Genomic DNA, 27,520 nt, shown 5'->3' with positions numbered 1-27,520 from the left:
ATTGTTGGCGTTTCGGTTGTATTAACCGCTTCAAAGAAGTGAACTCACAGAGAATAGTTTAGCGGTGTAACGGGAGGAATAAGCGTGGATAATTGTATATACAGGGAGCAGGCTTAGACCCACCAAACGCTTGGGGGAAACTTCTCAGTTTTTGGTGGCAATAATAATAATAATAATAATGATAATGATTAAGATTTTTTTTTTTTTTTTCGGGGTTGAGGAGGGGGAATGCCTCACGTATCTCCCGTTTGCTGTCGCAAAAAAGGTATGTGGGGCTTGCACCCACTAAGCCCCCCTCCGCGCCTTTGGCCTTGTTTCCACCCCGGAAAAGCTTTCGTCATTACTTCGAGGTGGTGCCAGTTAAGCGCTATGCGCTCTCACATTTTTTCTGCGTCCAGATTACCCAGTTGTTTCGTCCAAGTCAGGCTTTTTAGTTCTGAGAATGGTCTCTACAAATCCAGCGATATGTTTGCAGGCTTATTCTCTGTCTATCATTTTTGGAACAATATTTTCTGGGGTTATTGCTCCAACAAGTTCCTCCAGGCATCTACGCGCCGATCCGAACTTTTCGCACTGGAAAATTGTGTGCTCAACATTGTCCATCTCCATATACGCAACTGGCGTCATTTCTTATTCCTGGAACGCACCAAAGTAACCGTGTCCTGTTAGCATCTGGGTGACGTAGTAGTTCACTTCTCCGTGCTTCCTTGCACTCCATGCTACCAGGTTTGGTATCAGTCTAGCTGTCCATCTTCCTTTTTCTTCAGGTGCCCATATTTCTTGCCATTGTTGGAGTGTTTCATCTCTCGTCGCTCTTAACGCTCTCGCGGTCTCTCCTGCCTGTCTCATCTCATAGATCCGTTTTCTCGCTTTGGCTACTAGATCGATTGGTATCGCGCCTCCGATTACTAATGCAGCAGGGCCGGATACCGTTCGATACGCGCTCGCGATTCGTAGAGCCATGGTTCTTTGCACCTCCAGTAAAGGTTTTGACCTGCAAGCGGTCTCCAGGGTGCCAGCCCAGACCTCACATCCGTACAGCATGATTGCGTTACTCACCTCCATCAAGAGTTTCCGCCTTGATTGTAGAGGACCGCCTACGTTTGCCATAAGTCTGCTAAGCGACTTAGTCGTCGCGGTTGCACGTTTCCTCGTCTCTTGTATGTGTGAGCTAAATGTCAGTTTTGAGTCCAGTCGAACTCCTAGGTACTTTATATCCTTCCGCGTCCTTATAACGTTTTCCCCAACTCTCATATCTATTTCTAATGGGATCCGATTTCTAGTAACTAGCAGGAGCTCGGTTTTTTCGTCAGCCAGTTTCAGATCGTGTGAGTTCAACCACCTTTTTACTCTCGTCATTACTTGTGTCAACTTGCGCTGTGCGTACTCGGTATTTCGAGCTGTAATGACAGCGACTATGGCGTCTGCGTAGCCCACTAAAAACGTGTCGTCCGGCATTTCTAGATGAAAGATTTCGTCGTAGCTAATGTTCCACAGCTCCGGTCCAAGTATTGATCCTTGAGCTGCTCCTGAAGTTATGTCTATACATTTCTCTCCTGCATTTGTTTGGTACAGTAGCCGTCTGTTGTCAAGATAGTTTTGTATTATCCGCATTAGGTATCCTGAGATTTGGAATCGTCTTTTCAAAACATCAATTATGTTTCCCCATTGAACACTATTGAATGCGTTTTTCACGTCGAGAGTTGCTAAAAGTACTACCGGTCTGGAGAAGTGGTTGCCTTGTTGGCTGCTGAGGGCTTGGCTGACGACTTCTTGTATTGCTCCAATTGTCGACCTGCCAGGTCTAAAGCCATGCTGCCTCGGGGAAAGGCCACCCCCTCTTTCGATTGCTGCAGATAGTCGCGGCTTAATCATTTTCTCCAGTAGTTTCTGGTTGTGTTTAGCATGCAAAGTGGTCGATAAGCTGACGGGGTTAAGGGATCCCCCTTCCTTTGCTTATCAGGACTAACCGTTGCAGCTTCCAGGTATCTGGAAATTTCCCGCTGGTAATGCAGTCGTTATACATATCCAGCAGGATTTGGGGTCTGTTGTCGGCAATCACTTTTAGGACCTCTGCTGGGATATTGTCGGGTCCTGGGGCCTTCCTCCTTTTTAGCGTTTTTGCCGCTCTCTGTAGTTCATCTACTGTGAAGAGCTCGACTGGTTCTTCTGCTATTGGTGTGGTACTTCTAGAAAAACTATTTGTGTGGTCGGGGAATAGTGATTTAACTATGTGGTCCTCCAGGTCCGGTGTTATTCTTCTTGCTCTAAGCTTCTTCATCACAATTTTATACCCCATACCCCATGGGTCAGTATTGACGTCGTTGCAGAGGCTTTTCCATTTCTCCGTTTTACTTTTCCGAATGGCAGTGGTCAAGTCCTTCTTGGATTTCTTAAACTGACTTTCCTGTTCTGTAAACTGTCCTCTCCGTCTAGCTCTAGTAAGGCGGCGTCTGTTTTTGATGCACGCTTCTCTGAGAGTTTTTATCTCATCTGTCCACCAGTACACTTCTTGGCCTTGTCTTCGAGGGTTGCCCATTTTTGGCATAGCAGCGTTGCACGCTTGATTGATCGTTGCCATGTTCTGGTTGACTATGTCTCCGCCACTCTGTCGGTTTTGTCTTGCGTCGATCTCTAGTATCAGCCGTGCTTTGTCCAACCGCTTAACATTCCACCCTTTTCTCTTCGGCGCTACTGTCGTTACCGCGTTTTCTGCTATGTTATATAGTTATGGTCACTTCCGTTGTAGGTGTCAAGAACTTTCCAGTCTGTGATTTTGTGTGCGCCGTTTTCTGACACTAGTGTTATGTCAGGAAGTGTACCCTCGTTCCCTAGTCGATGGAATGTTGCTGTTGCTCCTACATTTGCAGTGAGTATTCCGATTCTTGCTGCCATATTGAGAACTCTACGGCCTCGAGAGTCGGTTGACGGCATACCCCATTCTATAGTCTTGAGTTAAAGTCACCTGCTATTATAAGGTCGCCTCTTATTTGCCTTGCGTTGTCTTCAATACATTCAAGTTTCGTCTGGAAAGTCTGAATATCGTCACTTGGGGTCAAGTAGCAGCTAGCTATCGTCCAGTTTCTGATTTGTGTTAGGACATGGCATCTTCCTCATTTGTCGTTTCTATGTGGAACCGCAGTAGGGTCGGGGATCCATATTGCCGCCGTCTTTGTATCGTCTTCTAGCCAAACCCCTTCCTCCCGTCTCTTATATTGTTCAGAAATGATAACCACGTCGATTTGGTTTTCTAGCACAATTTGGTGCAGCAGGTCATTTGCCGTTCTGCTTCTATGCATATTAGCTTGAAGAATCTTCATGGCTTTCCTTTTCTGGCTACGCTAGAGCAGTTCGCTGTCCCAGGGAGGTGTCCAACATCGCTCCTGTTCTCCGATGCACAGATACAACATCTGAGTGCCTTTGAGCAAGTCTTCATTTTATGTCCGCTTTCACCACATCTGATGCAGAGGTCTCTCCTATCCGGTCCGTTGCAGTTATTTTGCCCATGTCCGACCCTGAAACACTTAAAGCATCTCTTTATGTCAAGACACGCTTAACCCGGCAGCGGGTCCATCCTATTTTTATTCTCTGCTCCGCCAATATCTTTGACGTGTCCTTCATAGGTAGTGTAACAAAAGCTCGCCTTTGTTCTGACCTATTTACTCCTGTCAGGTGTATTACAATTTCTTGGCTTGTATCGCCTATTCCTTCTCTTATTGCTGAGATTATTTAATCCTCTTGTGTGATGCTTTCGATGTCTCTGATTTCCAGTTTGACCAATTGCTTTATGGTCTTCACTGTAGCACACTATTTGAGTGTATCCTTGATGTGTTCGCACAGTTTGTCCGTTTTGCTTCCTTTTGAAAGTTCCAGAAGCATATCACCTGACTTGGTTTTTCTAACCGACTGTATATTATTGTCGGAATCCTCTGGTTTCAGGTTTTTTCGCAGGTTGCACAACACCTCGGCATAGCTCTTTCCCTCTGCTGGTCTGATGGTCTGACTAGCACAGCTTCAGGGCGAGTGCGCGTTCTTGCGCTAGGCTTGTTTTTTGTTTTCTCAGCTCCACTGTGCCTTACGCCCGCTCCTTTAATGTTGCTTTCCTTTTTCCCCTTCTTATATGTGACCGTTTGAAATCCGTCATTTGTCTGCTTATTTCGGACTTTCTTGCTCGACTCTTTCGCAGCCGGGCTAGTGGCCGTCCTCTTCTTCAGTGTCGAAACTGGTGTTTCGCTCAATAAATTGCCGGATGTATTTTCTTTGGCCTTCCTCGATTCCTTTGAGCGCTCTAGTTCAGCAGCTTTCCAGCTCGATCGATAATTTTCTATGACATCAAAGGGCTCACTCATTTCTGAGGTGCCATCCTTGACGTCCATGCTGATGTTCCGTTGCTTCTGCAATGCTATTTTCCTTAGAATGGCTTTGCATTGCGATAGGGCCTTCTCTTCTAACGCCTGCATTTTATATATAAGCTCCTATCGTGGGGAGCTTGACGTCGAGGTCTGTGCGAACAGGGCAGCCGGTTGCGGCGGGTGGGGGGTTATTTCACCTTCGGCCTCTGTTTTGCCCTTGTCCACATCGTTAGGGTTGTTGTCCGGTGTTCTTGCCATCATGCCGCTCTTCCTGAATACGGCTCCTTCATTGTCCTTTTAGCCCTTGTTTCGTTGTGTGTTGATCATCTTGTGTGAGTTGGTTCAAACTCTAAGCCGCTATCTCCCCGCATATGTGCAGTAGTCCTCAAGCGTCCCCATGGGTACCTATACTAGCAGTGGTCAGCCCGAGATCATCCTTTCAAGTAGGTTATATCTAATCGTTAGTCCTAGTGGTATCCATGGTCGTGCGTGACTAGGGATCGCGGGTGTGTCAGGCCCGTCACCCGGCTGGGGAGCCCTTGCGGGAATAACAATAATATTAATAATAATTGTAATAATAATAATTATCATTATTTTCAGGGAAGAGGGGGGTGACGAGCCAAAAAAAGGAATGCGTTCTGACACAATTGACTTCGAGAGAGACATGGATGATTTACTTCTACCAGTTTTGGAAAACAAATATGTGTATCAAAATATTGAATCCGAATATTATCGCAAAACAATGCAAGGATTAGCGTATGTACCCTAATAATGCAGAAATAACAACTAATTATTATGTTTTTAGGCATAAAGGTGGCTTATTATCCGGATTCCATAAATTTTTTTTAGCGCTGCGACATAAGTCACGATTGTCTACTGATGTTTACACGTTATTATTTCTCTGTGATTTTATAAGCTTTTTCATTTTACTGTTTGGATTTCCTAAATTTGTGGTAAGTTTTTGTATACCGGGCGAGAAAAATGTAGGATATCTTTCATAACTAAAAACAAGAGAGAACGCTATAGTCGAGTTCCCCGACTATCTGTTACCCGTTACTCAGCTATTTAAAATTCGAAGGAGAGTCTTTAGTACTGACAGTTTTTGGCAGTTTGTGGGCGTGGCAAAAAGGTTTTTGGCAAATCGATAGAAATTTACAAGACTAATACAAAAAAGAAAAAATATCAAAAACTTTTTTCAAAAGTGTGGGCGTGGCAGCTTTGGGAAGTTTGTGGGCGTTAGAGTGGGCGTGGCAAAAAGTTTTTTTGTAAATCGATAGAAACTTAAAAGACTAATACAAAAATGAAGAAATATCAAAACATTTTTCAAAAGTGTGGGCTTGGCAGTTTTTGGCGGTTTTTGGGCGTTTTAGTGGGCGTGGCAACATGAATCGACAAACTTGCACTGCTTCTATGTCTCTGGTGCTTGCATGCTGAATCTTTCTAGCTTTTATAGTTCCTGAGGTCTCGACGTTCATACGGACGGACATGGCCAGATCGACTTGGCTATTGATCCTGATCAAGAATATATATACATTATTAGTCGGAAACGCTTCCTTCTCCCTGTTACATACTTTTCAACGAATCTAATATACCCTTTTACTTTACGAGTAACGGGTATAATAATATATTTGTTGTCGAAGCCTTACTTCTAAAAAATGTGTGTACTTGTATTTTACTTCTGGTGCGCCCTTAGAGTGGTGCTTTCTTGAATTCTACTTGACGAATATTCAACGTGGTTGTTACAAACCACGCTACATTTGAACTGCTTTTAACTGCTTTGGCGCCCCACGTAGGTTTATCGATCTAGATTTCTGTAACGTGAAATTAGTGTGAACTGCATCGCAGTCGTAACAGGTTGCGTTGCTGCACTTTTCCCGCGCCGCGCTAGTTCACTCCTCTTTTAGGTTCTGGGCGTCGGTGATCTGCACTGGGAGTAATCGGACGATCGGTCCGGTTAACTTAGTTAACTACTCCTCCCTCAGAATAAAGGCCGCCATCGGCCGACGCCATTTGGGCACTTCCTTTAATTAAGCCGCGGATAGGCTGGTAGGTTAGGCCGATGCATATAAGAGCGCAACAAATTGGTCCCGCAATTAGCGCCACCTGGCTTACTTCTCCACCGCATTTCGCCACCACATTATCCTCTAACCTTAACACCGTATCATTGTGAACCACAGGAAAAATGGTGGTTTAGTTGCAGGCCATTTTAATTACAAAGTGCAATACGTTTGGGGATTGCAAAACCTTTACGGACGCAACGGAAAAAATATCCCTGATGTCGGTGGGTTCCTCGACTCAAAAACTTTCCAAATCGGCATGGTCCAAGCATTTTGGACTAACTATGTTAATTTTATCAAGATTAATGGCTAACATGAGATTCTGTAATTCCATGATAATGATTCTGTTACGAGTTAATAACATCTTGTAAAAATGGCCTGAATCTATTTGTGTATTTTTAGAAACTTATAAAATTTGATTGACGGTCTTGGTAAATTCCTTAATTTGGATCTGTGTTGTATTAATTTCAACTTGTCTATTGTGTGCAATAGTTAGTTTCGCTTCTGTAAATTTTATCTTCTCTAAATCCTCAGCGTTATGTGTCCCTGCTACGACCGTTAACGCAGCTCTCAAGAAGTCTAGGCTCCTGGCTACTCTGTGATGGACGCGTCGAGCATGTCACGGAGATGAGCGAGACTAAGACTTTACCGTCGATGACGGGAGGCTAGGGACAATTCGGTGATATGGGCCAATGTCACGGCCAGAAGACAGAGTAGAAGCGATGGTAACAACCTGTAATATGTGTGTTTCGATTAATACGTATTCCGAATGGAGAGGATGTATAGTAAAAGGGATTATACTAAGAAATATTAAAAAACAAGAGAGAACGCTGTAATCGAGTTCCCTCGACTATCTGATACCCGTTACTAAGCTAGAGGAAGTGCGAAGGAGAAATTTCAAAACTGACCGTTTTTAGAGTGGGCGTGGCAACAAACTTGCGCGGCGTCTATGTCTCTGGAGTCTCCATGCTTAATCTCTAGCTTAATTTCTAGCTTTTATAGTTCCTGAGATCTCGACGTTCATACGGACAGCCAGACGGACAAGGCCAGATCGACTCGGCTATTGATCGTGATTAAGAATATAAATTAAGAGAATTTATTTAATAATTTTAGAAACAATATTTATTTATTCGGCTCGCTGTCTAGCGTGGCCGATTAATTATGTAATATCAACGTGGGATGCGTTGGCTGAGTTGACTTCGAGTAAGTTCGCGTGGTGATGACCGGCGCTGATGATCTCCAAAAATCAACTGGAGCATGTACAAAAGAGTTCTTATCTCTAAAGCTCGATCGACTAAAAATAACAAGTGCCGCAATATTCTTATCTCTAAAGCTTGCTCTATAACTAACCAAGACTATTGAGCTAGGCTTACGACTATATTTACTGTTTTATGAATTTCTGCTGGGTGATTGTGTTAACTTATATATACTTTATATGGTCGGAAAATAAAAAGGTTAAAAAAAGCCTGAAGCTGAGAAGCGTTTTTTCGGTTTCTGGTTATATTTTGGGCGCTTAAATTTTTTTCCTGGATATCATGTCGTGGATCGTCCCGATATGCACGCATGACCTCGGCCGGTTTCTTATTTAAAAAAAATTTACTTGGATGCTCCTGGACCTATGTCTACTAACACTGCCATTTTCGCCCTTCAGTATGTCTCGCTATTGTTACGAAATCTTTAATGAAGCATCGATTGTAGCTGGCCAAGCCCAAATACGTAAAATGACGTCATCGACATAAACGTGGCAGTACTTGCCCATCTGCTTTCGCAGAATATCGTTAATTGTTCTCTGAAAGATACTTGCACATTCCTGAGACAGAATTGGCGTCTTCGGAACCCATACTTCCCTCCGTTCACTGAGAACGATGTCTTCTCACGGTCGCGTTCAGCGAGTGTGATTTGGTGATAACCAGACTTCAGATCGAGTGTCGTGAAGTATTTAGATTTTCCGAGATTCCCCAATATCATTAAGATATTTGACATGGAGTATCTGTCTGGTACCGTCCTTTCGTTAAGTTTGCGAAAGTCCAGTACCAAACGCATTTTTTATTGCCCGCTTCGTCGGTGCCCTTCTTGTCTACGACCCAAAATTGGGTTAGGGATTTGGATTATGCCGCTTGTTGGCGGAACTCATATTTTATTGTTTATTGTGTGTTGTTGATTGTTGGCATGAAGTAGAAACAATTCGAAGTCTAGTGTAAGTTAGTTTAGGGCGAAGGCGGGAGCATAATAAAGTTCTCTCTCGCTCTTTGCGAATTCGCCCCGTCTTCGCCAACCTCTGTTAAGCTAGGCCTAAGAATACATATGTTAAATAGAGATGAAGTCGTAAAATTGAATTCAACACGAGCAAACGCATTTTTTCGTTGTCGTTCCGAAATAACTAATTATTCTTGCCACCAAGTTCTATTCATATTTTAATAAACTAATTAAATTCTTCATGGCGCTCCCGGGTGGACAAGAATTAGTTTAAACAAATTAAAAGTGACAGTGACATATATAATATATATATAATATATAAAAGTGAAAAATCAAAAATTGTCCCTTTTTTTTTGAGTGCAATAAATAAATAAATAATATTGTTGCCCGCGACGCGTTATTGTGTTAACAATAAATATTTTTTAAACATATCCGTGTCGGTCGCGAAATACCCTGCTTCCGGAATTGCCGCCACCACCGAGGAAACTTCTAAGGAAAGTGGCCGCTAAAATTAGCATTCGGAAATCACAGGTATTTGTGCAAAAAATTGAAAGCTAGAGTTATAGACAAATTTAATGTTTATTGTCTTGTGCTGAAATATTGCACCTCGCTTTCAGTTCTTGGCACATATGTACGTATCAATATAGTAGAGCTAGATTGCATGCAAATTATTCAATTTATTGAATAAATTTATAAAATAAATACACATACATATATTGAACCGCTTTGGACGCAACATTTATTTATTATTTTGTACTGTATTATTGCAATCACTGTCGCCCCCCTTCGCCCTCTCGTTCTTTGAAACTCGCATTAATAGTTGGGAAGTTAATCCAAGCTTGCGCATTAATACACAGAAAGCCTTATATACTAGCAGCTGCAGCGGGGAACTATTAATTGATACTGCGTGACTTGAATTTCAATTTAAATAATTTGTTTTCGTTGTTCTCATCAGAAAAATATTTAATATACATTTCGAACAATAAATTAATAATGTATGAAATTAAAAATAACCTATTTTTTTGGTTTAATAAATTTCTAATTATTGATTTGAAGGTTATTAAATTATATTATCGGTCTGATTTGAGATAATTTGTTTCGGCCATTTATTTATTTAATTTGGAAATAAAATTTTATTCATTTAATTTAATTAATTTAAATATTTAATTCAAAATGAGCCTAGAAACCAAAAATAAATCTGTTCTGGAAGAGCTGAAAAGCAAGCTCCAAAGTCGGGTCAGAACAATTCGCCGATTAAATGAGCGATCGATTCCGCTATTAGAGGAAGAATTGAAATGTCGACTAGAAAACTTAAATGCTTCAATTAGTAAGGCAAATCAATTACAAGAACAGATAGAAGACATAGATTGTAGCGATGAATTTGGCGACGAGTTGGAAGAGCTTTGTATAGTGACCAAGGCAAAAATAATGTCCCTGTTGTCTGCCTTGAAGGTAGCAAGCGTCAGCGAAGCTCCGGGATCAGCTGCTGTAGCTCCAACTCGTGCGCGACTTCCGAATTTGGCATTGCCAAAATTCAGTGGAGATTATTCGGAGTTCAAAAATCTCATCAGCCTTTTCGAAACTTTGGTTCATAAAGACGCCAGCATTCCAGTTATCGAAAAATTTAACCATTTAATTTCATGTCTCTCTGGTGAAGCTTTAGGAACAGTTAAAGCTTACCAAGTCACCGAGAGCAATTACGAAAAGGCACTAGCCAGTTTAAAAAAGGTTTACGATAACGAATGCCTCATCTTTATGAATAATATATCAACATTGTTTAGCCTGCCTAAAATATCGCATCAGTCCGCTTCCTCCTTGAGAAACCTTATCGATACTGTTTCTTCGATTTATGGTTCTCTGTTATCGATAGGAGATGATACAAAAATTTCGAATGCAATGTTGATATATTTGGTATTGAATAGAGTCGACCCAGTGACCAAACAAAAATGGGAGGAACAGCTCGATTATGAGACTTTGTCGCTTTGGGCCGATTTTGAAAAAATGTTAAATCGCCGATATCAGCATTTATCAGCTGAAGAATCGACAAAGCCGAAGCAAGATAAAATTGTGTCAAGCAAGCCACATAATCGTAGCTCATTCTCGTGTTCCTCCTCCAACCTCAAGCCTCAGCAAACTTGTAGCTTTTGCAATGCAGCAGATAATTTGCTACAGAATTGTAGCCCGTTTGGGCGTCTCTCTGTAATGCAAAGGTTCGAGTTTGTTAAGTCTGCCTCCTTATGTATTAATTGTCTGCGAAAAGGCCATACTGTTTCGAAATGCAAAGGCAAAAAGTGTCGAGCTTGTGACCGCTCAAACCATATTCTGCTTCATAGATATACAGTGCCTGAGAACAGTTTAGCGTTGCCACCCCCGGCAGAGGCCATGTCTCCTACTTTTAACCAAGATCAGCCTTCCACGTCACATGTTATGCATGCCACGTCCTTGGACAGGGTGATTTTGGCTACGTCAATCGTAAGCGTCCGTACGAAAAACGGAGAATACGTTTTGGCCCGAGCTCTGCTGGACTCTGGGTCTCAAACGAATTTTATAACAGAAGAACTGGCGAACCGCTTACAGATTCGTAGAGAGGAGTCGTGTATCAACTTACTTGGTATTGGCGAGTCCAATTCTCAAGTCAAAAAAAAGGTACACACAGTGGTGAAGTCGCGAATAAATGGTAGTGAGTTCTCGTTCGATTTCTGGATCTTAAAATCGATCTCCGGGGGACCATCCTGATCAGTCGGTGAACGTCAGTGATTGGAAGATCCCGAAGAACCTACCATTAGCAGACCCATATTTCTACAAAAAATTGATATGTTGATAGGAGCAGAATCATTTTTCGAATTGCTAGCTGTTGGTCAAATTAGACAAGGTCCTGACTATCCAACTCTATAAAAGACCCTTCTTGGTTGGGTTGTTTCGGGCAGATACAAGTCTGCAGTCCCGAAACAAGTTGTGAATAGTTTCAGTTGTAGTGAAGAACCTTTAGTATCGATTGACAGTACACTACAGAAATTTTGGTCGCTGGAGGAAATGCCAAATCCAAAGAAAATTCTGTCGCCTGAGCACAAGTTATGTGAAGACCATTATAGGAAGACTACTCAGGTATTGCCATCAGGTCGGTTTAAAGTTAGGCTGCCGTTTAAATCTGATCGAAATGGATTATTCAACTCCTTCGAGGTTGCAAAACGGCGGTTTTTGTCGCTTAAGCGAAGGTTGTCTCGAGATCCTAACTTGAAGACCATGTACTTGGAATTCGTGGAAGAATATCTCGCCCTAGGTCATATGTCGCCTACAGACAACAAAATCCCTTCAAGAAGAGTTGTACTCCACTGTACTCCGCTTCCGGCTGCACAGTTATGCCCTGACTGCCGATGTAAAAAAGATGCATCGCCATGTAATGGTTAATGAAGCGGATAGGAAGTTTCAACTCATAGTGTGGAGGAGAGACCCCTCTGAATCCTTGAGATTATACAAGCTCAACATCGTCACATATGGTACTGGACCAGCCCCATTTCTGGCTATTCGGTGTTTAAAGAGGTTGAGTGAATCTGCTAAAATTTCATTCCCCAGAGCTGCCGACGTAATTGGATCCGATTTTTACGTCGATGACATGTTAACTGGTGCTGCATGCGTAGAGGAGCTAAAGACAATTAAGTCTGAAGTGTCTCAGGTTCTTTGGACAGCAGGTTTTGAATTGACAAAGTGGTTTTCAAACTCACCTGAGGTCACTGCATCTGAGAGCACAGTTAAGTCGCTACCTATCTCGTATTCAGAGTCAACTAAGGCGTTAGAAATATTTTGGTTGCCTAGCGAAGATGCCTTCAAGTTCGAAATTGACACTTCTGTCATGGGTGTCCGAGCGACGATGCATTTGGAAACAGCTTGGGATATGCTAAAAAGCACTCTGTCTCAACAGGATGAGATATCGATTCCTCGGTTCGTGCATACCGACCCATTGTCACCGGTACAGCTACATGCCTTTGCCGACGCCTCCATGAGAGCTTATGGAGCTTGCGTCTATATTCGTAGCAAAAGTGCCAAAGGTTTTAAATTATCGTTGTTGACTTCAAAGTCAAAAGTAGCGCCGCTCAAGACCAAAACGCTCCCAAGGCTTGAGTTATGAGCCGCTCACCTTCTCACAGATCTCTGCCATAGAATCAAACCCTTATTAAAAGTCCCTATCGAACGAATTATGTACTGGTCGGACTCTGAAGTTACTCTTCACTGGGTTCGATCTCATCCATCTTCGTTGTCGACATTCGTTTCGAACAGGGTAGCAGAGATTTAAGAATGGTCAGGAGAAGCTACATGGCGGCATGTTCCCACAAAGCAGAACCCAGCAGATATCGTTTCGAGAGAGTGTGACGTCGCCGAGATAGGGCAGTCGATCTGGTTCACTGGCCCACCATTTCTGAAGGCCGAAGAAGAAAACTGGCCCAAAAATGCGCATTTCGAGCCGGATGAGGAAGTCTTGCGTCAGGAAGCTAGGAAGACTGTGGTCGGACTAACCGCTGCTATGCAAACTTCCGATTTGCTGGATGTCATCGAGGGATTCTCGTCACACCTCAAAACTGCTTAGAGTGTTCGCTTATATGTTCCGCTTTATAAGAAAATGCTAAGACAAGAGTATAGTTTTCGAAGAAACTCTGTCACCGACTGAATATAATGAAGCGTTTCATAAGATTATCGAAATAGTACAAAAGCACGAGTATTAAGTAGAAATTGAAAAGGTTCGTAAAGGCTCCAAGGTCGGCCCAAGTCTTCAGCGATTGAACCTATTCATTCATGAGGAAACAGGCACTTGGTGCAATTTTTCGTTGTTGCGAGTTGGGGGGCGACTAGCTAACGCTCCTATATCATATAATGCCAAGTTTCCCTTGCTGTTGACGAGCTACGTCCGGCATTTGCACCATTCCAATTTTCATGTCGGCTCTCGAGCACTTGTGAGCATCCTACGACAGCGTATTTGGACCGTAAACGTTCAGGAACTCTGCAGTCAGACAGTTCGATCATGTGTGCGCTGCTTCAAATGCAAGCCTCGACTGATGACACAAATTATGGGAAATCTACCCGCAGATAGACTCCGAGCTCTCCGTCCTTTTCCGATATGTGGCGTTGATTTTTGTGGCCCTGTCTATACGACATTACAAATTCGAGGAAGGCCTACGTTGCCTTATTTGTGTGTTTTGCGTCCAAGGCGGTTCACTTAGAGATCGTCTCAGATCTAAGTACTGATTCTTTTCTATTGGCTTTTCAAAGATTCATTGGTCGACGAGGATGTCCGCAGACGGTGCATTGCGACAACGCGACGAACTTCGTCGGAGCGAGTCGCCACTTCCTGGCTCTTCGCGATCGGATCGAGGAGCAGGTGGACGCAATTCGCGAGTTCGCATGAAAAAGCGGATGCGAATTTGCGTTCACACCCCCTCGGGCTCCGCACATGGGCGGACTATGGGAGGCAGGTGTGAAAACTGCACTACTCCTACGAGCGGTGGGCGGCGCACTCCCAAACGCCGAAGAGCTGGCAACAGTCCTTGTCGGGATCGAGGCCACGATAAACTCGCGGCCCCTCGGAGCGCTCAGCCAGGACCCAAGCGACGGAGAGGCGCTAACTCCCGGGCACCTGCTGACAGGCGGGCCGCTCATCGCAGCACCAGCAATCCGGACCCCGGACCTGGCGGCGATGGTCCCGGGAACCATAGAACCATCGAACCATCGAACCATCGAACCTTCAGGTTCGGGGCAAGTGGCACGAGGAGAAGGCCAACGTTGAGGAGGGCAAACTCGTCGTCGTGGCACAGGACAACCTGCTGCCTCAACAGTGGGTCCTGGGAAGGATCGTCGCGAAGCACGCAGGAGAGGACGGCAAGGTCAGGGTCGTCGACCTTAGGAGGAGTGATGGAGCCATCTTCCGGAGAGCGATCTACAAGCTGGCGCCGCTGCCGATCTGTTGAAGCCGTGGAGGCGTTCAACGGGGCCGGTGTTGGCTGAACCCATATTGTCGGTCATTGTTTATTGTTTGTTGTTTATTGTTGGCACATGAAGAAGGAAAAAACTTGAAGTCTAGTGTAAGTTAGTTTAGGGCGAAGGCGGGAGCATAATAAAGCTCTCTCTCGCTCTTTGCGAATTCGCCCCGCCTTCGCCAACCTCTGTTAAGCTAGGCCTAAGAACATATATGTAAAATAGAAGATCATGTCGAAAATTGAATTCACCCCGAGCACACGCATTTCTTTTTCGTTCTCGTCGTTGCGAAATAAAAATTAAATATTCTTGCCACCTAAGTTCATTCGGTTAATATTTTTTAATAAACTAATTAAAAACTTCAGAAAACCTGTCGATCAGCACCAACAACATATTGTTTCCATGCTTCGACCTTGGCAATGATCCGACGAAATCGGCACACACTGTCGCCCAGGGCTCTTCCGGGATCTGTGTCAACATCTTTCCCGCCGCAGTCCTCGAATTTCCGAACGTAGGCCCTTGCGTCTTTCTGCATTGCGACTGCCCAAATGGCCGGCTGCTGGGGAGTAGTGGTTTTCTCGCAGGACGGTTTCCCTCAGTTGCTGCGGAACGCAAAGCTCTCAGGTCACCACATCGTTTCCTGCTCTATGCGGAATCTGCCTGTACAGGATGCTACCTTCACCGTTCTCAGACTAGGGTGAACAAATGCTGGGCTCTCAAGGCGTACGCCTCGCTAGCCGCAACCTCTTGTCCCTTGCTCTGTCCCGGCCGGTCCCGCCAGACGCCTGTTCAGTTCCTACCGACGATCCGCGCAATCGCCCGGTTTACGCCGCTGTCCCTGTAGCAAGACGCCCTACCTTTTCTCTCCAGCTGGTGCGGACGAACCTGGGTGGCCTGCTCAGCGGCCTCGTTCTGCTGTCTCGCCGCTCTCGTCATCCTGAGTGGTGCGGACCGTGACGCTGGGTGCCCGTCACTTGGGCTGAGGGTTGTCGTCGTTGCGGACTCACGGCAGCTAACGGGTCACCAAGGCAAACGCCAGGTGGAACAGCAACACGCCAACCCCACGTCTGCTCTGACTGTTGGCGCCGGTACCACGCCTGCTCGGATCGCACGGACAATCTCCGACACAGTCGACCGGGTCTTCACTACAATTCGGAGACTTTCCTTGTCTCGAACGTCTTGACGTAGCTATCTTGTTCCTTGCTGACTATCACGGCTGTAACTCCCCTGCTGACTTCGTTTCTACACGAGTTTTAACTCCTCAAAATATGGGGTGGATGGTGTCGCCGTCGAGCGTGACAGGGGGACAATCTCCTCTGCGTAGCGAGAATGTTGCGTGGGATGATTTCTCAGCGTTCACCATAATGTTCCATCGTTTCAACCAGGGCTGAGGGCAAAAGTTAATTTTTCGAGTTAATTGAAGGTGAATGTGCTTGATCATCGATTTGCGAGACGAAAGAAAAGTATGCATTGCTGCGTTGTAAGGAGAGCCGGAGCTCGTCTTGTTCACATTGTCTTCAGAGACAATGCGTGTGCCGTTTTGATTCATTGTTCTAAGTCCAAATATAACCAGAACAATATGGAATAATTATTAATTTTAGAAAATAATTACTATAGTCAATAATTGTTAGTTGTGCAAACTGCACTTGTAGTTTTAGAACTTGCTATTCGTAGCTAAAAAAGAAACACGTCTGCACTCGCCGACGTTCGAATGACAATTTAAGTTGAAATTATGTTGGCACTGCAATGTTTATGGTTTGTTAAGCGGACTCCGGCCTGGATTTATTTGAAGGCTGGGACAGGGAAGGTCCCGCTCCAGTTGAAGTATTATTCTTAAGTGATTGCAATATTCCTACAAAGGGTTACCTAAAGCCGTGGAGCAGCGGCGCGCTTATGTGTATATCTTATGTACATTCATAAAATGTCGCCGTCGCTAGGCGCTTTAGGAGAAGGAGTGACCTGTAAAATCCGCCATCGGTAGGACGCACGGTACACATCAGCGACCTAAAGTAAAATGATCAGGTAGAGGATGACAGCGAGAACGGGGATGCGAATTCGATGGGAGGAAACAGGGAGAATATGCAGTAGAACCAACCGTACCCGATAATGGACGGCGCCAGGTGCCGTTTTAGCGTCAGGCCAAGCTGGAGTCAACTGAGATAAGCCGCGAGCAAACCGGAATATGCGTCCCGCAAACATACCCAATGATGACTGTTTATTCGCCTAGCGACCGCTAGAGTCAACAGTCCCTGAAAACACACGCAACACGACACCCGTTTCAGGGTCAGGCCATGGCGAGAGTCACAAAGAAGAACGATGGTGAAGCAAGGAGTGGCTTCAAGGAAACTAAAATTGGCGGCAAATTCATAAAAAGGATGGAACAGTGCGCTGGGAGGAAATCAGGACAGAGCTGTGAGCGTCAAGGGGAACCCAGGAGTGTTCAGCAAGTACGGCAAGAACAAGCTTGTTGAGATGTGAGACGTTAAAACACAGCACAAATACAGATGTCAATTGCGAAAGGAGAACGCGTAGTAACGGCAGTGCGAAACAGAGAAGTCGGAGAAAGAGAGTTTAAGAAAGGGGGGTTGGAGAGAGTCCTTAGAGCGTTTAGAAAAATTGAACTTGTAGAAAGAGAGTTTATAGAATGAGGGTTTGAAGAGAGGTATGGGGGCAAGAGTGAGACAACACGAACTGGAGCAGGACAGCAGTAGAACAGTAAGCGGCGGCGTGCCAGGTTAAGGGAAGCAACGATACGAAGCTGGACTTTGGACGAGCTAACGTTAAAACAGTGGACTTTTGATCCGAAGACTGGAGACATTAAGGAATAACGGTTAAAGGAGGCCTATATAAGCAGGTCAAACGCTAGAAGCTGGGCAGTCAAGGAGAAAAAGAACACTAGTGAGCAACGCGAAGCAACGAAATCAGCAAGGCAGCTACAGCCGTGAAAAATAGCAAGGCGCAAGATCACTACGTCGAGACGTTTTGGACGAGGAGGACTCCGAATTGAGACACAGGTAGCTGAGGTCCATTAAGACAAAGAAGGGCTAGGTTGGGACGGATTGCTATACCGCAAATTAAGACTAGACCCTGGCGAAAGCGTTTGAACAGGCGGGCCCAATCCTAGCAAGGACCCGAGTGCGCGGCGGGATTGTGGTGTATACATGGTCGACTGTTTCGGAGATTCCGTGCGTAATTCGTAAAATCCGAGCGATAGTAATTCCGGCGCCACCAATCAGTGCAGAGTTCGGTTGACGTAATGATTTTTCGCCCGGTGATTGCCTGGAGGATGCAGCCGTTAGCTACCGTGATTCCGCATACGACAGCAATGTCTAGCCCAAAAGTTGGGCACCCAGCAACGTAGTCCGCAACATCCAGGACAACGGGGACGGAAGGGCAGCAGAGACGAGGCCATCGAGCAGACCCGTCCAGGTCCGTCCGCACCAGCTTGAGGAAAGGGTTAGGATGGAACGTTCCTCTTTCACCAGGCGTCTTGCTACAGGGTGTACCGGCGTAAGCCGGGCGATTGCACGGAGGGTTTGTAGAAACTGAACAGGCATCTGACGGGACCAGCCGGGACAGAGTAAGGGACAGGAGATAGCGACTTGAGAGCCCAGCACCTGTTCACCCTAGTATGGGAACGGGGAACTTCTCGAAGCCACCAATCGCGTGGCAACGACGGTACCTGGGACTGGCTCTGAGTTACACCGCTCCGTGAGAGAGGCTAAATCCGAAACTTGATCTGTTGCACGAAAAACATTAATCTTCTTCTTCTTCAAATAACTTATAATTCATCAACAAAATGAACGTTAAGGGACACCCGCATTTCTAACGAGTATATAGAAATTCAAAGATGGGCGTCAAGGAATCCAAGGAATCCGACGACACAGACAATGTAATCAACACCGTGGAATTGTCGAGCATATCATTCTTAATTTCATCGTTATAGTGTTGCTGTTTCTCGAAATACTAAAACTGGTCAAGACATACAAGAGCTCAACACCGTGGAAGTGCCGTGCAGAACATTCTTAATTTCATCGTTATAGTGTCCTGTTTCTCTTAATACTGAAACTGGTTAACCCATAGAAGAGATGGATGGCGTGTCCGTCCCCGATGTGGGGCGTAATTCTGGCCGACCCCGTATCCGGCCAGAACGCAGTCCTCCGCCCGGGATAGGATGACCCCGTACCCGGGTAATCGGCTTCTACCGGCGCGGAGTGAAGCTGCGGTATCCGAATGTCGGTAACCCAAGCCTGGGAGTGGGGTGAAACAGAGCAAGAGGAATGCGGCTCGTCACCCGGATACAGCTTCGTCAAACACAGAGCAGAACTCCACCATAAGAAACGGCTGCGTACTTGCGTGGCCGCAGGTTGGGCTCGAGAGGATACGGCTTCGTGGTCCTGGCGGTTGCGGCCCGTATCCGGATGTCACCCCGCCGTGAACACGAGGTCGGAAAGGAATTTAAAGGGAAAGGATCGGAGAAGTTTTGCCGAAATAAGCACGTTCATTGTTAAAGTTTTAAGTTGTCAGGTATTTATTTCGCACAGTTTCCACTCCCTTACCTCGGTCCCTACTGTTCCCTACACATGCATGGTCCTACCACTTGGTAAGTTGCCAGGCTCACCCGATTTACTCCTCCCGCGTGATTGATAGCCTATCTATACTTGTCGCTCGATAGTACCTCGTTGAAAATTCCTGTCTCCACATGTTGCAGCTCCAGGAGCAGTGTTTTTTATGTTGTTCCTCCTTGGCACATCTGTTCAGTTTGACTTCTCCGAATCGAGTTCTAGGGCACGTCCGCCCTCTTCAACTTTCCGTGCGCTAAGTGCGTTGGCTCTGCCGCGATATCGAATATGCCGGGTTGGCGAGATCTCAGCGCACAGGATTAGATTGGGTTATTTATATTTTTTATTTTATAAGGTTAGACATGATATATACAATATAAAGTTTAATGGGTTTGTAGATGTATTTGATTACTAGTAACAAGACCTTCGACTCTGTTTTTATGTGCTAGATTATTTAATTTTAAAAATTCGTAGGTTTTATTAATATTTTCGGTTGTTGGGATAGAAAGAGCTGATATGGGTGCTATAGAAACAAAAATTCGGATTCTGATGCTATAAATTAGTTGGCATTCCCCAGATATGTGTTGAACTGAGAGAATATGGCCGAAGGAGCATAAAGGCTCTAGTTAATAGATGTTCATGTGTAAGCAAGGTGTTCCCTTATTGTAGACGAATGTATATTGACCAATTGGGCTTGGTTATTTTGGGAGGTATCATTATGCCACAGGGATCTTTGTTAAATTGCTTATACCAATGGTTAAAAGGTGTCCAGCTGATACATTTTAAATGTTTTAAGTAATTACGTATTTCACGTTTTAGGCTTGAGTCTTCTAATGCTGGTGTAACTAAAATAGGTGCCATAGAAGCATCTCGAGCCGCTCCATCTGCATATTCGTTTCCCAATATACCCACGTGATTAGGTACCCACAATATTGTTATGTGTCTGTGTTTTTTGGTGAGCGAGTCCAGGATTTGGGAAATTATCCGGTTTTTGGAATTGAGATTTTGGATGGCCGTGATTGTTGACAGGCTGTCTGTGAATATCACACGACGTTCCTTGCTCGATTTCGCTCTTTGACTTTGCATAAGGAATAGCTGTTTGAAAATTTCTTTACTAGTATCAGTTTTGTTATGACTGTGCAACATTTTGTTAAAGAAAGAACTGTGAAGCAATATTGCTCGCATATGGCGCATATTGCTCGTGTGATCGGTGGAGTACCGATGGAATTTATTTCTTTTGCAACGGCTGCGACTTGATGGATTGCGTTGATGTAAAGTTTTCGAAGGATCCTGTTTGGTGTATGTTTTAGTTTAGCTAAAAGTAGGTATGTTGTTTCCAGCAGCCTGTCAGGAATAGATGGAAGCTGTGTGATATGGCGCTTGGAGAGTCTTTATGTTGGCGTTTGCGTACAATCCGTATATGGCCAATGCGTAGTCGATCTTGGATTGCATCAGAGCCCGAGTGATGTTTATTAGTGTGTATATATGAGTATTTTGATGAGAAAAATTTAATTACATTGAGTCTTTTTGTTATCGAGTTTGTTATGGAGTTTAAAGGATTCTGAAATCGAGTTATGCACTCGAACCCAGAACATGTTTTCACGACGTGGAAAATCTTCGGACCGACCCCCCAGTCTTGGAGTTGTTTAAGTACTACATCTGTACCAACGCAGTCAAACGCGTTCTCAAAGTCAGTTCCCAGTATGGTTACGTTGTTCCTGGACGAGATAGCATCTGACGCGTACCGATGGATCAGCAGTAATGCATCAATAGTGCTTTGCTTTTGTTTGAAGGCTACTTGGCTTTGGGAGATCAGTGCGTTTCCGTTAAGGTACCAGACTAGTCGACAATTATTTTTTCGAAGATTTTGCTACAGTTAAGGGTAGAAGGCATATAGGGCGATAGCTGCCAATTTCGTAAATAGGATTTTTTGGTTAGGGGACTGGTATTGTCACGGCGGTGTGGGGGTAAACACCTTTACTCAGAATTTTGTTTATATATATCTATTAATATTATTTTGGCCTCTGGTGGCAGTTGGCGAAGCATGGGGTACGAGATTCTATCAAAGCCTGGGGTCTTTTCTTTGGCATGATGGAGTGTGGTTTCCAGTTCGAATGGAGAAATCTGGTATTTTAGGTAGTGTGCGGATAGTTTTATACGGGTAGGAGCGTATTCTTCAGCAGACAGTGACAGTTATGCTATGCTAAATTCGTGTTTTAATATTATTGTTTATTATTACATAACTGATAATACGTTATATTCTTATCTTATAAATATATATGTCGGGGGGAAAATAATGTGTATGCGCTTAGTCGCTATTTACATCTTCTCCATGTTCCTTCTGTTGTTATGCGTGTTCCTATTCATTGTCAATGTGTGAGGATGAGTAGATGAATTATCTATAAACGGGACTCTGCTCGAATGAGAGCGATAAAGCTGTTGCTGAACGTGGCCAAATGGACTCGTTAAACGCGCGAGTTATCGGTGACGGCATAAGCTTGCCCTCACCTCCCCCGAAACCCACCGAAACCACCGGGGCAGCAGCAGATCGCCAACAGAGGATTCCGCCGAACCCGCGGACTGGAGTCGGGGCATCCGCCCAAGAATGCAGCGTAAACAAAACAGCACTCGAATTGTAGCCAACATATAAAACTGAAATGAAATACAAAATCACTCTTGATCGAGAAGCAGAACCAGAAGGTTGTTATTATTCTTTACATCAAAGCTTAAACTTCAGGAATATATCACAACTTAAATCGGACCACGACTTAACTGGCGCAGCCCAAAAAGAAGAACCACAAGGAAGCATAGCGGAAAACAAGGAAACAAGGAATGGAGATCATAGGAATACTAACCATATTAGTGTAATGCAGGTAAGCGGCCGTGGCCAAGTGACCCGAATAAATGAGTGCGAAATATTTAAAGAAATCTAAAATGAGATGTAACAGTGCAACTATCAAAATTAACAATTCCATGCGCATAAGACAACCCGACACCAAGGCATAAAAAAAAAAAACAACCACAAAAAGAAATGAAAAACAAGAAAGAACGCTATAGTCGAATTCCCCGACTATCTGATACCCGTTACTCAGCTAGTGGAAGTGCGAAGGATAGTATTTAACACTGACTGTTTTTGGCGGCTTGTAGGCGTTAGAGTTGGCGTGGCTAAAAGTTTTTTGGCAAATCGATAGAAATTTACAAGTCTAATACAAAAATGCAAAAATATCAAAACATTTTTTAAAAGTGTGGGCGTGGCAGTTTTGGGCGGTTTGTGGGCGTTAGAGTGGGCGTGGCAAAAAGTTTTTTGGCAAATCGATAGAAATTTACAGGACTAATACAAAAATGAAAAAATATCAAAACATTTTTCAAAAGTGTGGGCGTGGCAGTTTTGGGCGGTTTGTGGGCGTTAGAGTGGGCGTGGCAAAAAGTTTTTTTGTAAATCGATAGAAATTTACAAGACTATATATATACATATACATATACATATACCACTTTATATGGTCGGAAACGCTTCCTTCTGCCTGTTACATACTTTTTAACGAATCTAGTATACCCTTTTACTCTACGAGTAACGGGTATAATGACACATATCGGACGGCTTCAATCGCTGATTGCCGCTTAAATGCATTGCGCATTTAGATATGTAAACGTTACACACAGTGCAAAAATTAGGGGAATTAAACCCAAATATGGCAACCAAAATTGTGCACCACCAAACGAAACATATTAAACGGCTTCAATCGCTGATTGCCGCTTAAATGCATCGCGCATTTAAATATGTAAACGTCACATACAGTGCAAAAAATTAGGGGAATAAACCCATATATTACAACTAAAAGTGTGCACCACCAGGCGAAACATATTAAACGGCTTCAATCGCTGATTGCCGCTCGAATGCATCGCGCATTTAAATATGTAAACGTCACATACGGTGCAGGAAAGTAGGGGAAATAAACCCCAAATATTACAATTGAAACGAATATATACCAGGCAAAACATATTTAAGCGGGCAGCAATCGCTTTTGTGCATCGTGCACAAAATATCTAAATTGTCATACTGCGGATAGGCAAATGCAAATGCCCCGCCACCGAATTAATGTGTATGTAGGAGGGGGGAAGTGGTGCCGCTCAAGCCAGCCGCGGTTCTTCACTCCCGAGAAATCTGAAACCCGAGTGCGGAAACCGACGGCGACTGATGGGGGCACCCCCTATTCCCCTCCTGGGCCTTAACAACCACAATTGACGGCCGACCCCTTGAATTATGCTGGAGTTGAATTCTTTTGCGCATCGGACCACACAAAAATTAAACAAACAATCAAATCTTAAAGTCAAAAGGAGATGAAAACTAAACAAAAAGCACTTGAAAACATTGTATTTGAAGCACTTGGCTCGGCGGCTTTATTAGATTACTTTTTATCGATTGAGTAAACAATTATTAATGACATCCACTTGCAGATCCCAACGGATCAGCCCATACACTACACAATAAAAAATTTTTTTACGAATGATAAGTACAAACTAACAAAGAAAAACTTAAATAAAACATCGTAATATATAAAATCTTACATTAGCACACAAATACATATATATATATTTTTTCTCATACTATTACACATACACATTTTTTATACTCTAATAATATAATATATCAATATACAGAAAACTCAATATTGTTCCCAAATACATCTTAGATAATGCTGAGATACAAAAAATCAAAATGTCATTAACAGATCAAAACGTTAAGATAAAGGCAGACTACGAAGTTTACAACCTACTATCACTCGAAACTAGCACAGAAAAGAAAACAATTGTTTTTGAAATTAAAATACCAATTTTGTCTCCAAATAATTACACACTGTACCAAATTGTAACCATACCGTTCAACGGGACGGAAATTGTAAACCTACCAAAATTTATTTTAGAGGATAGAATAGAACTTAAAACACTAAACACAAATTGTATAAGAGTTAATGATTTATCAGTTTGCGAAACGCCCACCGACCCCGACAACCCGGAATGCATCCATAACCTGGTAGCCAACAAGACAGCGACATGTACCGTAGTGGAAACTATAACCCAGACACGGATCTACAGCCCCATAGAAGGACTCCTGGTTATCCTCAACGCAAGAGACGTTAATATGACCTCCGATTGTATACCGAGCAAAAGTTTGAGCGGGTCGTTTATTATAAATCACGACAGTTGCTCCATCACCATCAACGGTACGAAATATGCCGACGCCACCGTCACAATGACCGATAGATGGCAGATGGATATAACGAAAACCAACGACGTTAAAACCATGCCAGCCATAGAACCCATCAACCTTCAACAACTGCACCTCAGTACGCTCAAAACCAAGTGGACTATCAACACCATGCAGAGCAAAGCGGCGGACCACTTAACAACGATATATATATTGATCGCAAGCTCTATCGTACTAGCAATCGCCGCATGGATCTGGAGGAAAGACAAGATTATCTACGCAACTACTTCCCTGCCAGCCACCGGAACTCCAGCCATACCTTCGTTGTGGCCTACGTTCCGTCTTGAGGGGGGAGGAGTTATCGGTGACGGCATAAGCTTGCCATCACCTCCGAAACCCCCACGGGTAAAAGCCTAAACTAAAGGCACTCAACCCGGAACAGAACCAGCAGCGTCAGCACCGGGGCAGCAGTAGATCGCCAACAGAGGATTCCGCCGAACCCGCGGACTGGAGTCGGGGCATCCGCCCAAGAATGCAGCGTAAACAAAACAGCACTCGAATTGTAGCCAACATATAAAACTGAAATGAAATACAAAATCACTCTTGATCGAGAAGCAGAACCAGAAGGTTGTTATTATTCTTTACATCGAAGCTTAAACTTCAGGAATATATCACAACTTAAGCCGGACCACGACTTAACTCGCGCAGCTTTACCAATTGACTATTGAAAATCATTATGAGTGACGCCGACATGAACGGACGGAAGGACGACGAGGCTTTTGGCATCAATAACCCGACATCAGAAGTGCGATCTGTGCCCCATCCTGCATTTTCTGAGGAGCAGTGGCGTGCAGTGGTCGAAATGCAAAATCGGAATTTGGCTGAACTCGTAAAAATCATGCAAGTGACGCCGGCACGCGAGCAGCAACCTAGCTATGAAGTTAAGCTACCCAAATTTAACCCTGAAGCTGCATGCGTTGAGGCAGCAAAGTGGTGTTCAACAACCGATATAATTCTGTCTGAGCAACCCCTTCAAGGAAGTATGTAAATTGATCATGGCACTTAGCAACTGTATGGAAGGAAGTGCATCTCAGTGGCTCACACAAATTTCGTACCATGGTATGACTTGGCGAGAGTTTCAGGAATTATTTCTGCAGCGCTTTGAAATCGAAGAGACGCCGGCCGCTACGTTTTTGAATTTACTCAACAGCCGCCCGAGTGGCGCCGAATGTTACGCGGTATATGGGAGTCGGTTGGTGACGACGCTGACTACGAAGTGGCGAAATATGGGAATAGAAGAAATTGCCGTTACAACTGTTCTGGCGCATATGGCAAACATTGACAGTCGTTTGCAACGCGTTCTCTTCACATCCAATGTGCGCACCAGAATTAAGCTACAGGCGGAGTTAAAAGCGTTTACGTTCGACAAGAAGCGACATGCTCGAGATGACAACCTTGGACCTAACCAGAAGAACCATAAGGCATCGCCAGTTGTATGTCACTTCTGTTCAAAGCCGGGACATCGAATTGCTGAATGCCGAAGTAAAATGCGACAAGATAGAGAGACGAAACCGCAGCGTGAAAAATCAAATGTCACGTGCTATCGGTGCGGCCAATTGGGACATTTCTCCAACCAGTGCCCGAAAAACGGAAGTGCAGTCAAGCAAGATGTTACTCAACAGAAGACTGTTAACCAATGTTGTGTGGCTGAGCCAAAGGGAAATTTGCATCAACGAGGTGAGATCTACCCAATTTGCTTCGATTCCGGTGCAGAGTGCTCCCTTATTAAAGACGACATTAGTAATAAGTTATCTGGTAAACGTATAAACAATATTGTAATGATAAAAGGTATTGGTGGTGGTAGTGTATGCAGTACATTGCAAATCTTGAGTGAGGTTATTATAAACAAAAACATTATGGAAATATTATTTCATGTAGTCCCGAATGAGCAATTGAGGAGTGATATTCTGATAGGGCGAGAGATACTCAAACAAGGCTTTTATATAATTTTGACATCCGATAATTTTAAAGTAGTAAAATCAAAAACTGTTAATAATTGTTCCGTTGTTCCGACACCGAATTAGTCGACAATGAGAAAGCTAAATTAATCGAACTACTTGAAAAACACTCGACTTCATTTACCAATGGGATACCTCATACCCGAGTAAATACAGGTGAAATGAAAATCCGTTTAATTGATCCAACTAAAACTGTCCAGCGCCGACCTTACAGACTTAGCCCCGAAGAAAGAGAAGTAGTGCGTATGCAAGTGAGCGAATTGATAAGGTGTAATATTGTTCGCCCAAGTTGTTTTCCCTTTGCTAGCCCCATGTTGCTCGTCCAAAAGAAGAATGGCACCGACCGTCTGTGTGTCGATTTTAGAGAGCTAAATTCAAATACGATTTCGGATAAATACCCCTTACCGCTTATTAGCGATCAAATTGCTAGACTTCGCGGAGCAAAATATCTTACAATGCCTTTTGGCCTCAAAAATGCGCCATCTGTTTTCCAGCGCGCAGTCATAAATGCACTTGGTGACCTTGCTAATTCTTTTGTAATAGTTTACATGGACGATATAATGGTAGTATCGCCAACCAAGGAATTGGCTTTGGAAAGGCTTACAACTGTTTTGGATGTTCTTACAAAGGCTGGTTTTACCTTTAATCTTGGCAAATGTAGTTTTCTTAAAACAACGGTCCAGTATTTGGGTTATGAAGTGCGAGCTGGGGAGATTCGCCTGAATGTGCGAAAGATAGCTTCATTAAGCTCTTTGCCTCCTCCTCAAACTGTCTCTGGCGTTAGACAATTCATTGGCCTGGCCTCGTACTTTCGCAAATTCGTTCCTGGATTCTCTCAACTTATGAAACCTTTGTATTCACTTTCGTCCGGTAACGGCAAGATTACGTGGAGTGCTGAGCTAGAAGAGATCAGACTCAAAGTTGTGACGATCCTCACAAATGAGCCTGTTCTGGTAATTTTCGACCCGCAATATCCTATAGAGTTGCACACTGATGCAAGTGCCTGTGGATATGGAGCGATACTTTTACACCGTATAGAAAGTAAACCCCATGTAATCGAGTACTTCAGCAAAACAACTACCTCTGTTGAATCTAGATATCACTCTTACGAGCTTGAAACCTTGGCAGTAGTAAAAGCCGTTAAACATTTTCGCCATTACCTAAT

The 27,520-nt window shown here is 44.0% G+C and overlaps 1 protein-coding gene across 1 annotated transcript in view; it reads left to right on the top strand.

Moving 5' to 3' along the window:
• Positions 1-27,520, top strand: part of LOC122621349 (piezo-type mechanosensitive ion channel component) — an 831,372-nt gene that overhangs the window by 617,173 nt on the left and 186,679 nt on the right. Inside the window, exons 14-15 of the mRNA XM_043799189.1 lie at positions 4,953-5,108; positions 5,158-5,305. Coding sequence (XP_043655124.1) covers positions 4,953-5,108; positions 5,158-5,305 — 304 coding nt within the window. The remainder of the gene's footprint in view (positions 1-4,952; positions 5,109-5,157; positions 5,306-27,520) is intronic.

Source organism: Drosophila teissieri, chromosome 3R, assembly GCF_016746235.2.
Source record: "Drosophila teissieri strain GT53w chromosome 3R, Prin_Dtei_1.1, whole genome shotgun sequence".
In the NCBI taxonomy this organism is placed as follows: domain Eukaryota; kingdom Metazoa; phylum Arthropoda; class Insecta; order Diptera; family Drosophilidae; genus Drosophila; species Drosophila teissieri.
This window is presented reverse-complemented; position numbering and strand designations above follow the sequence as displayed.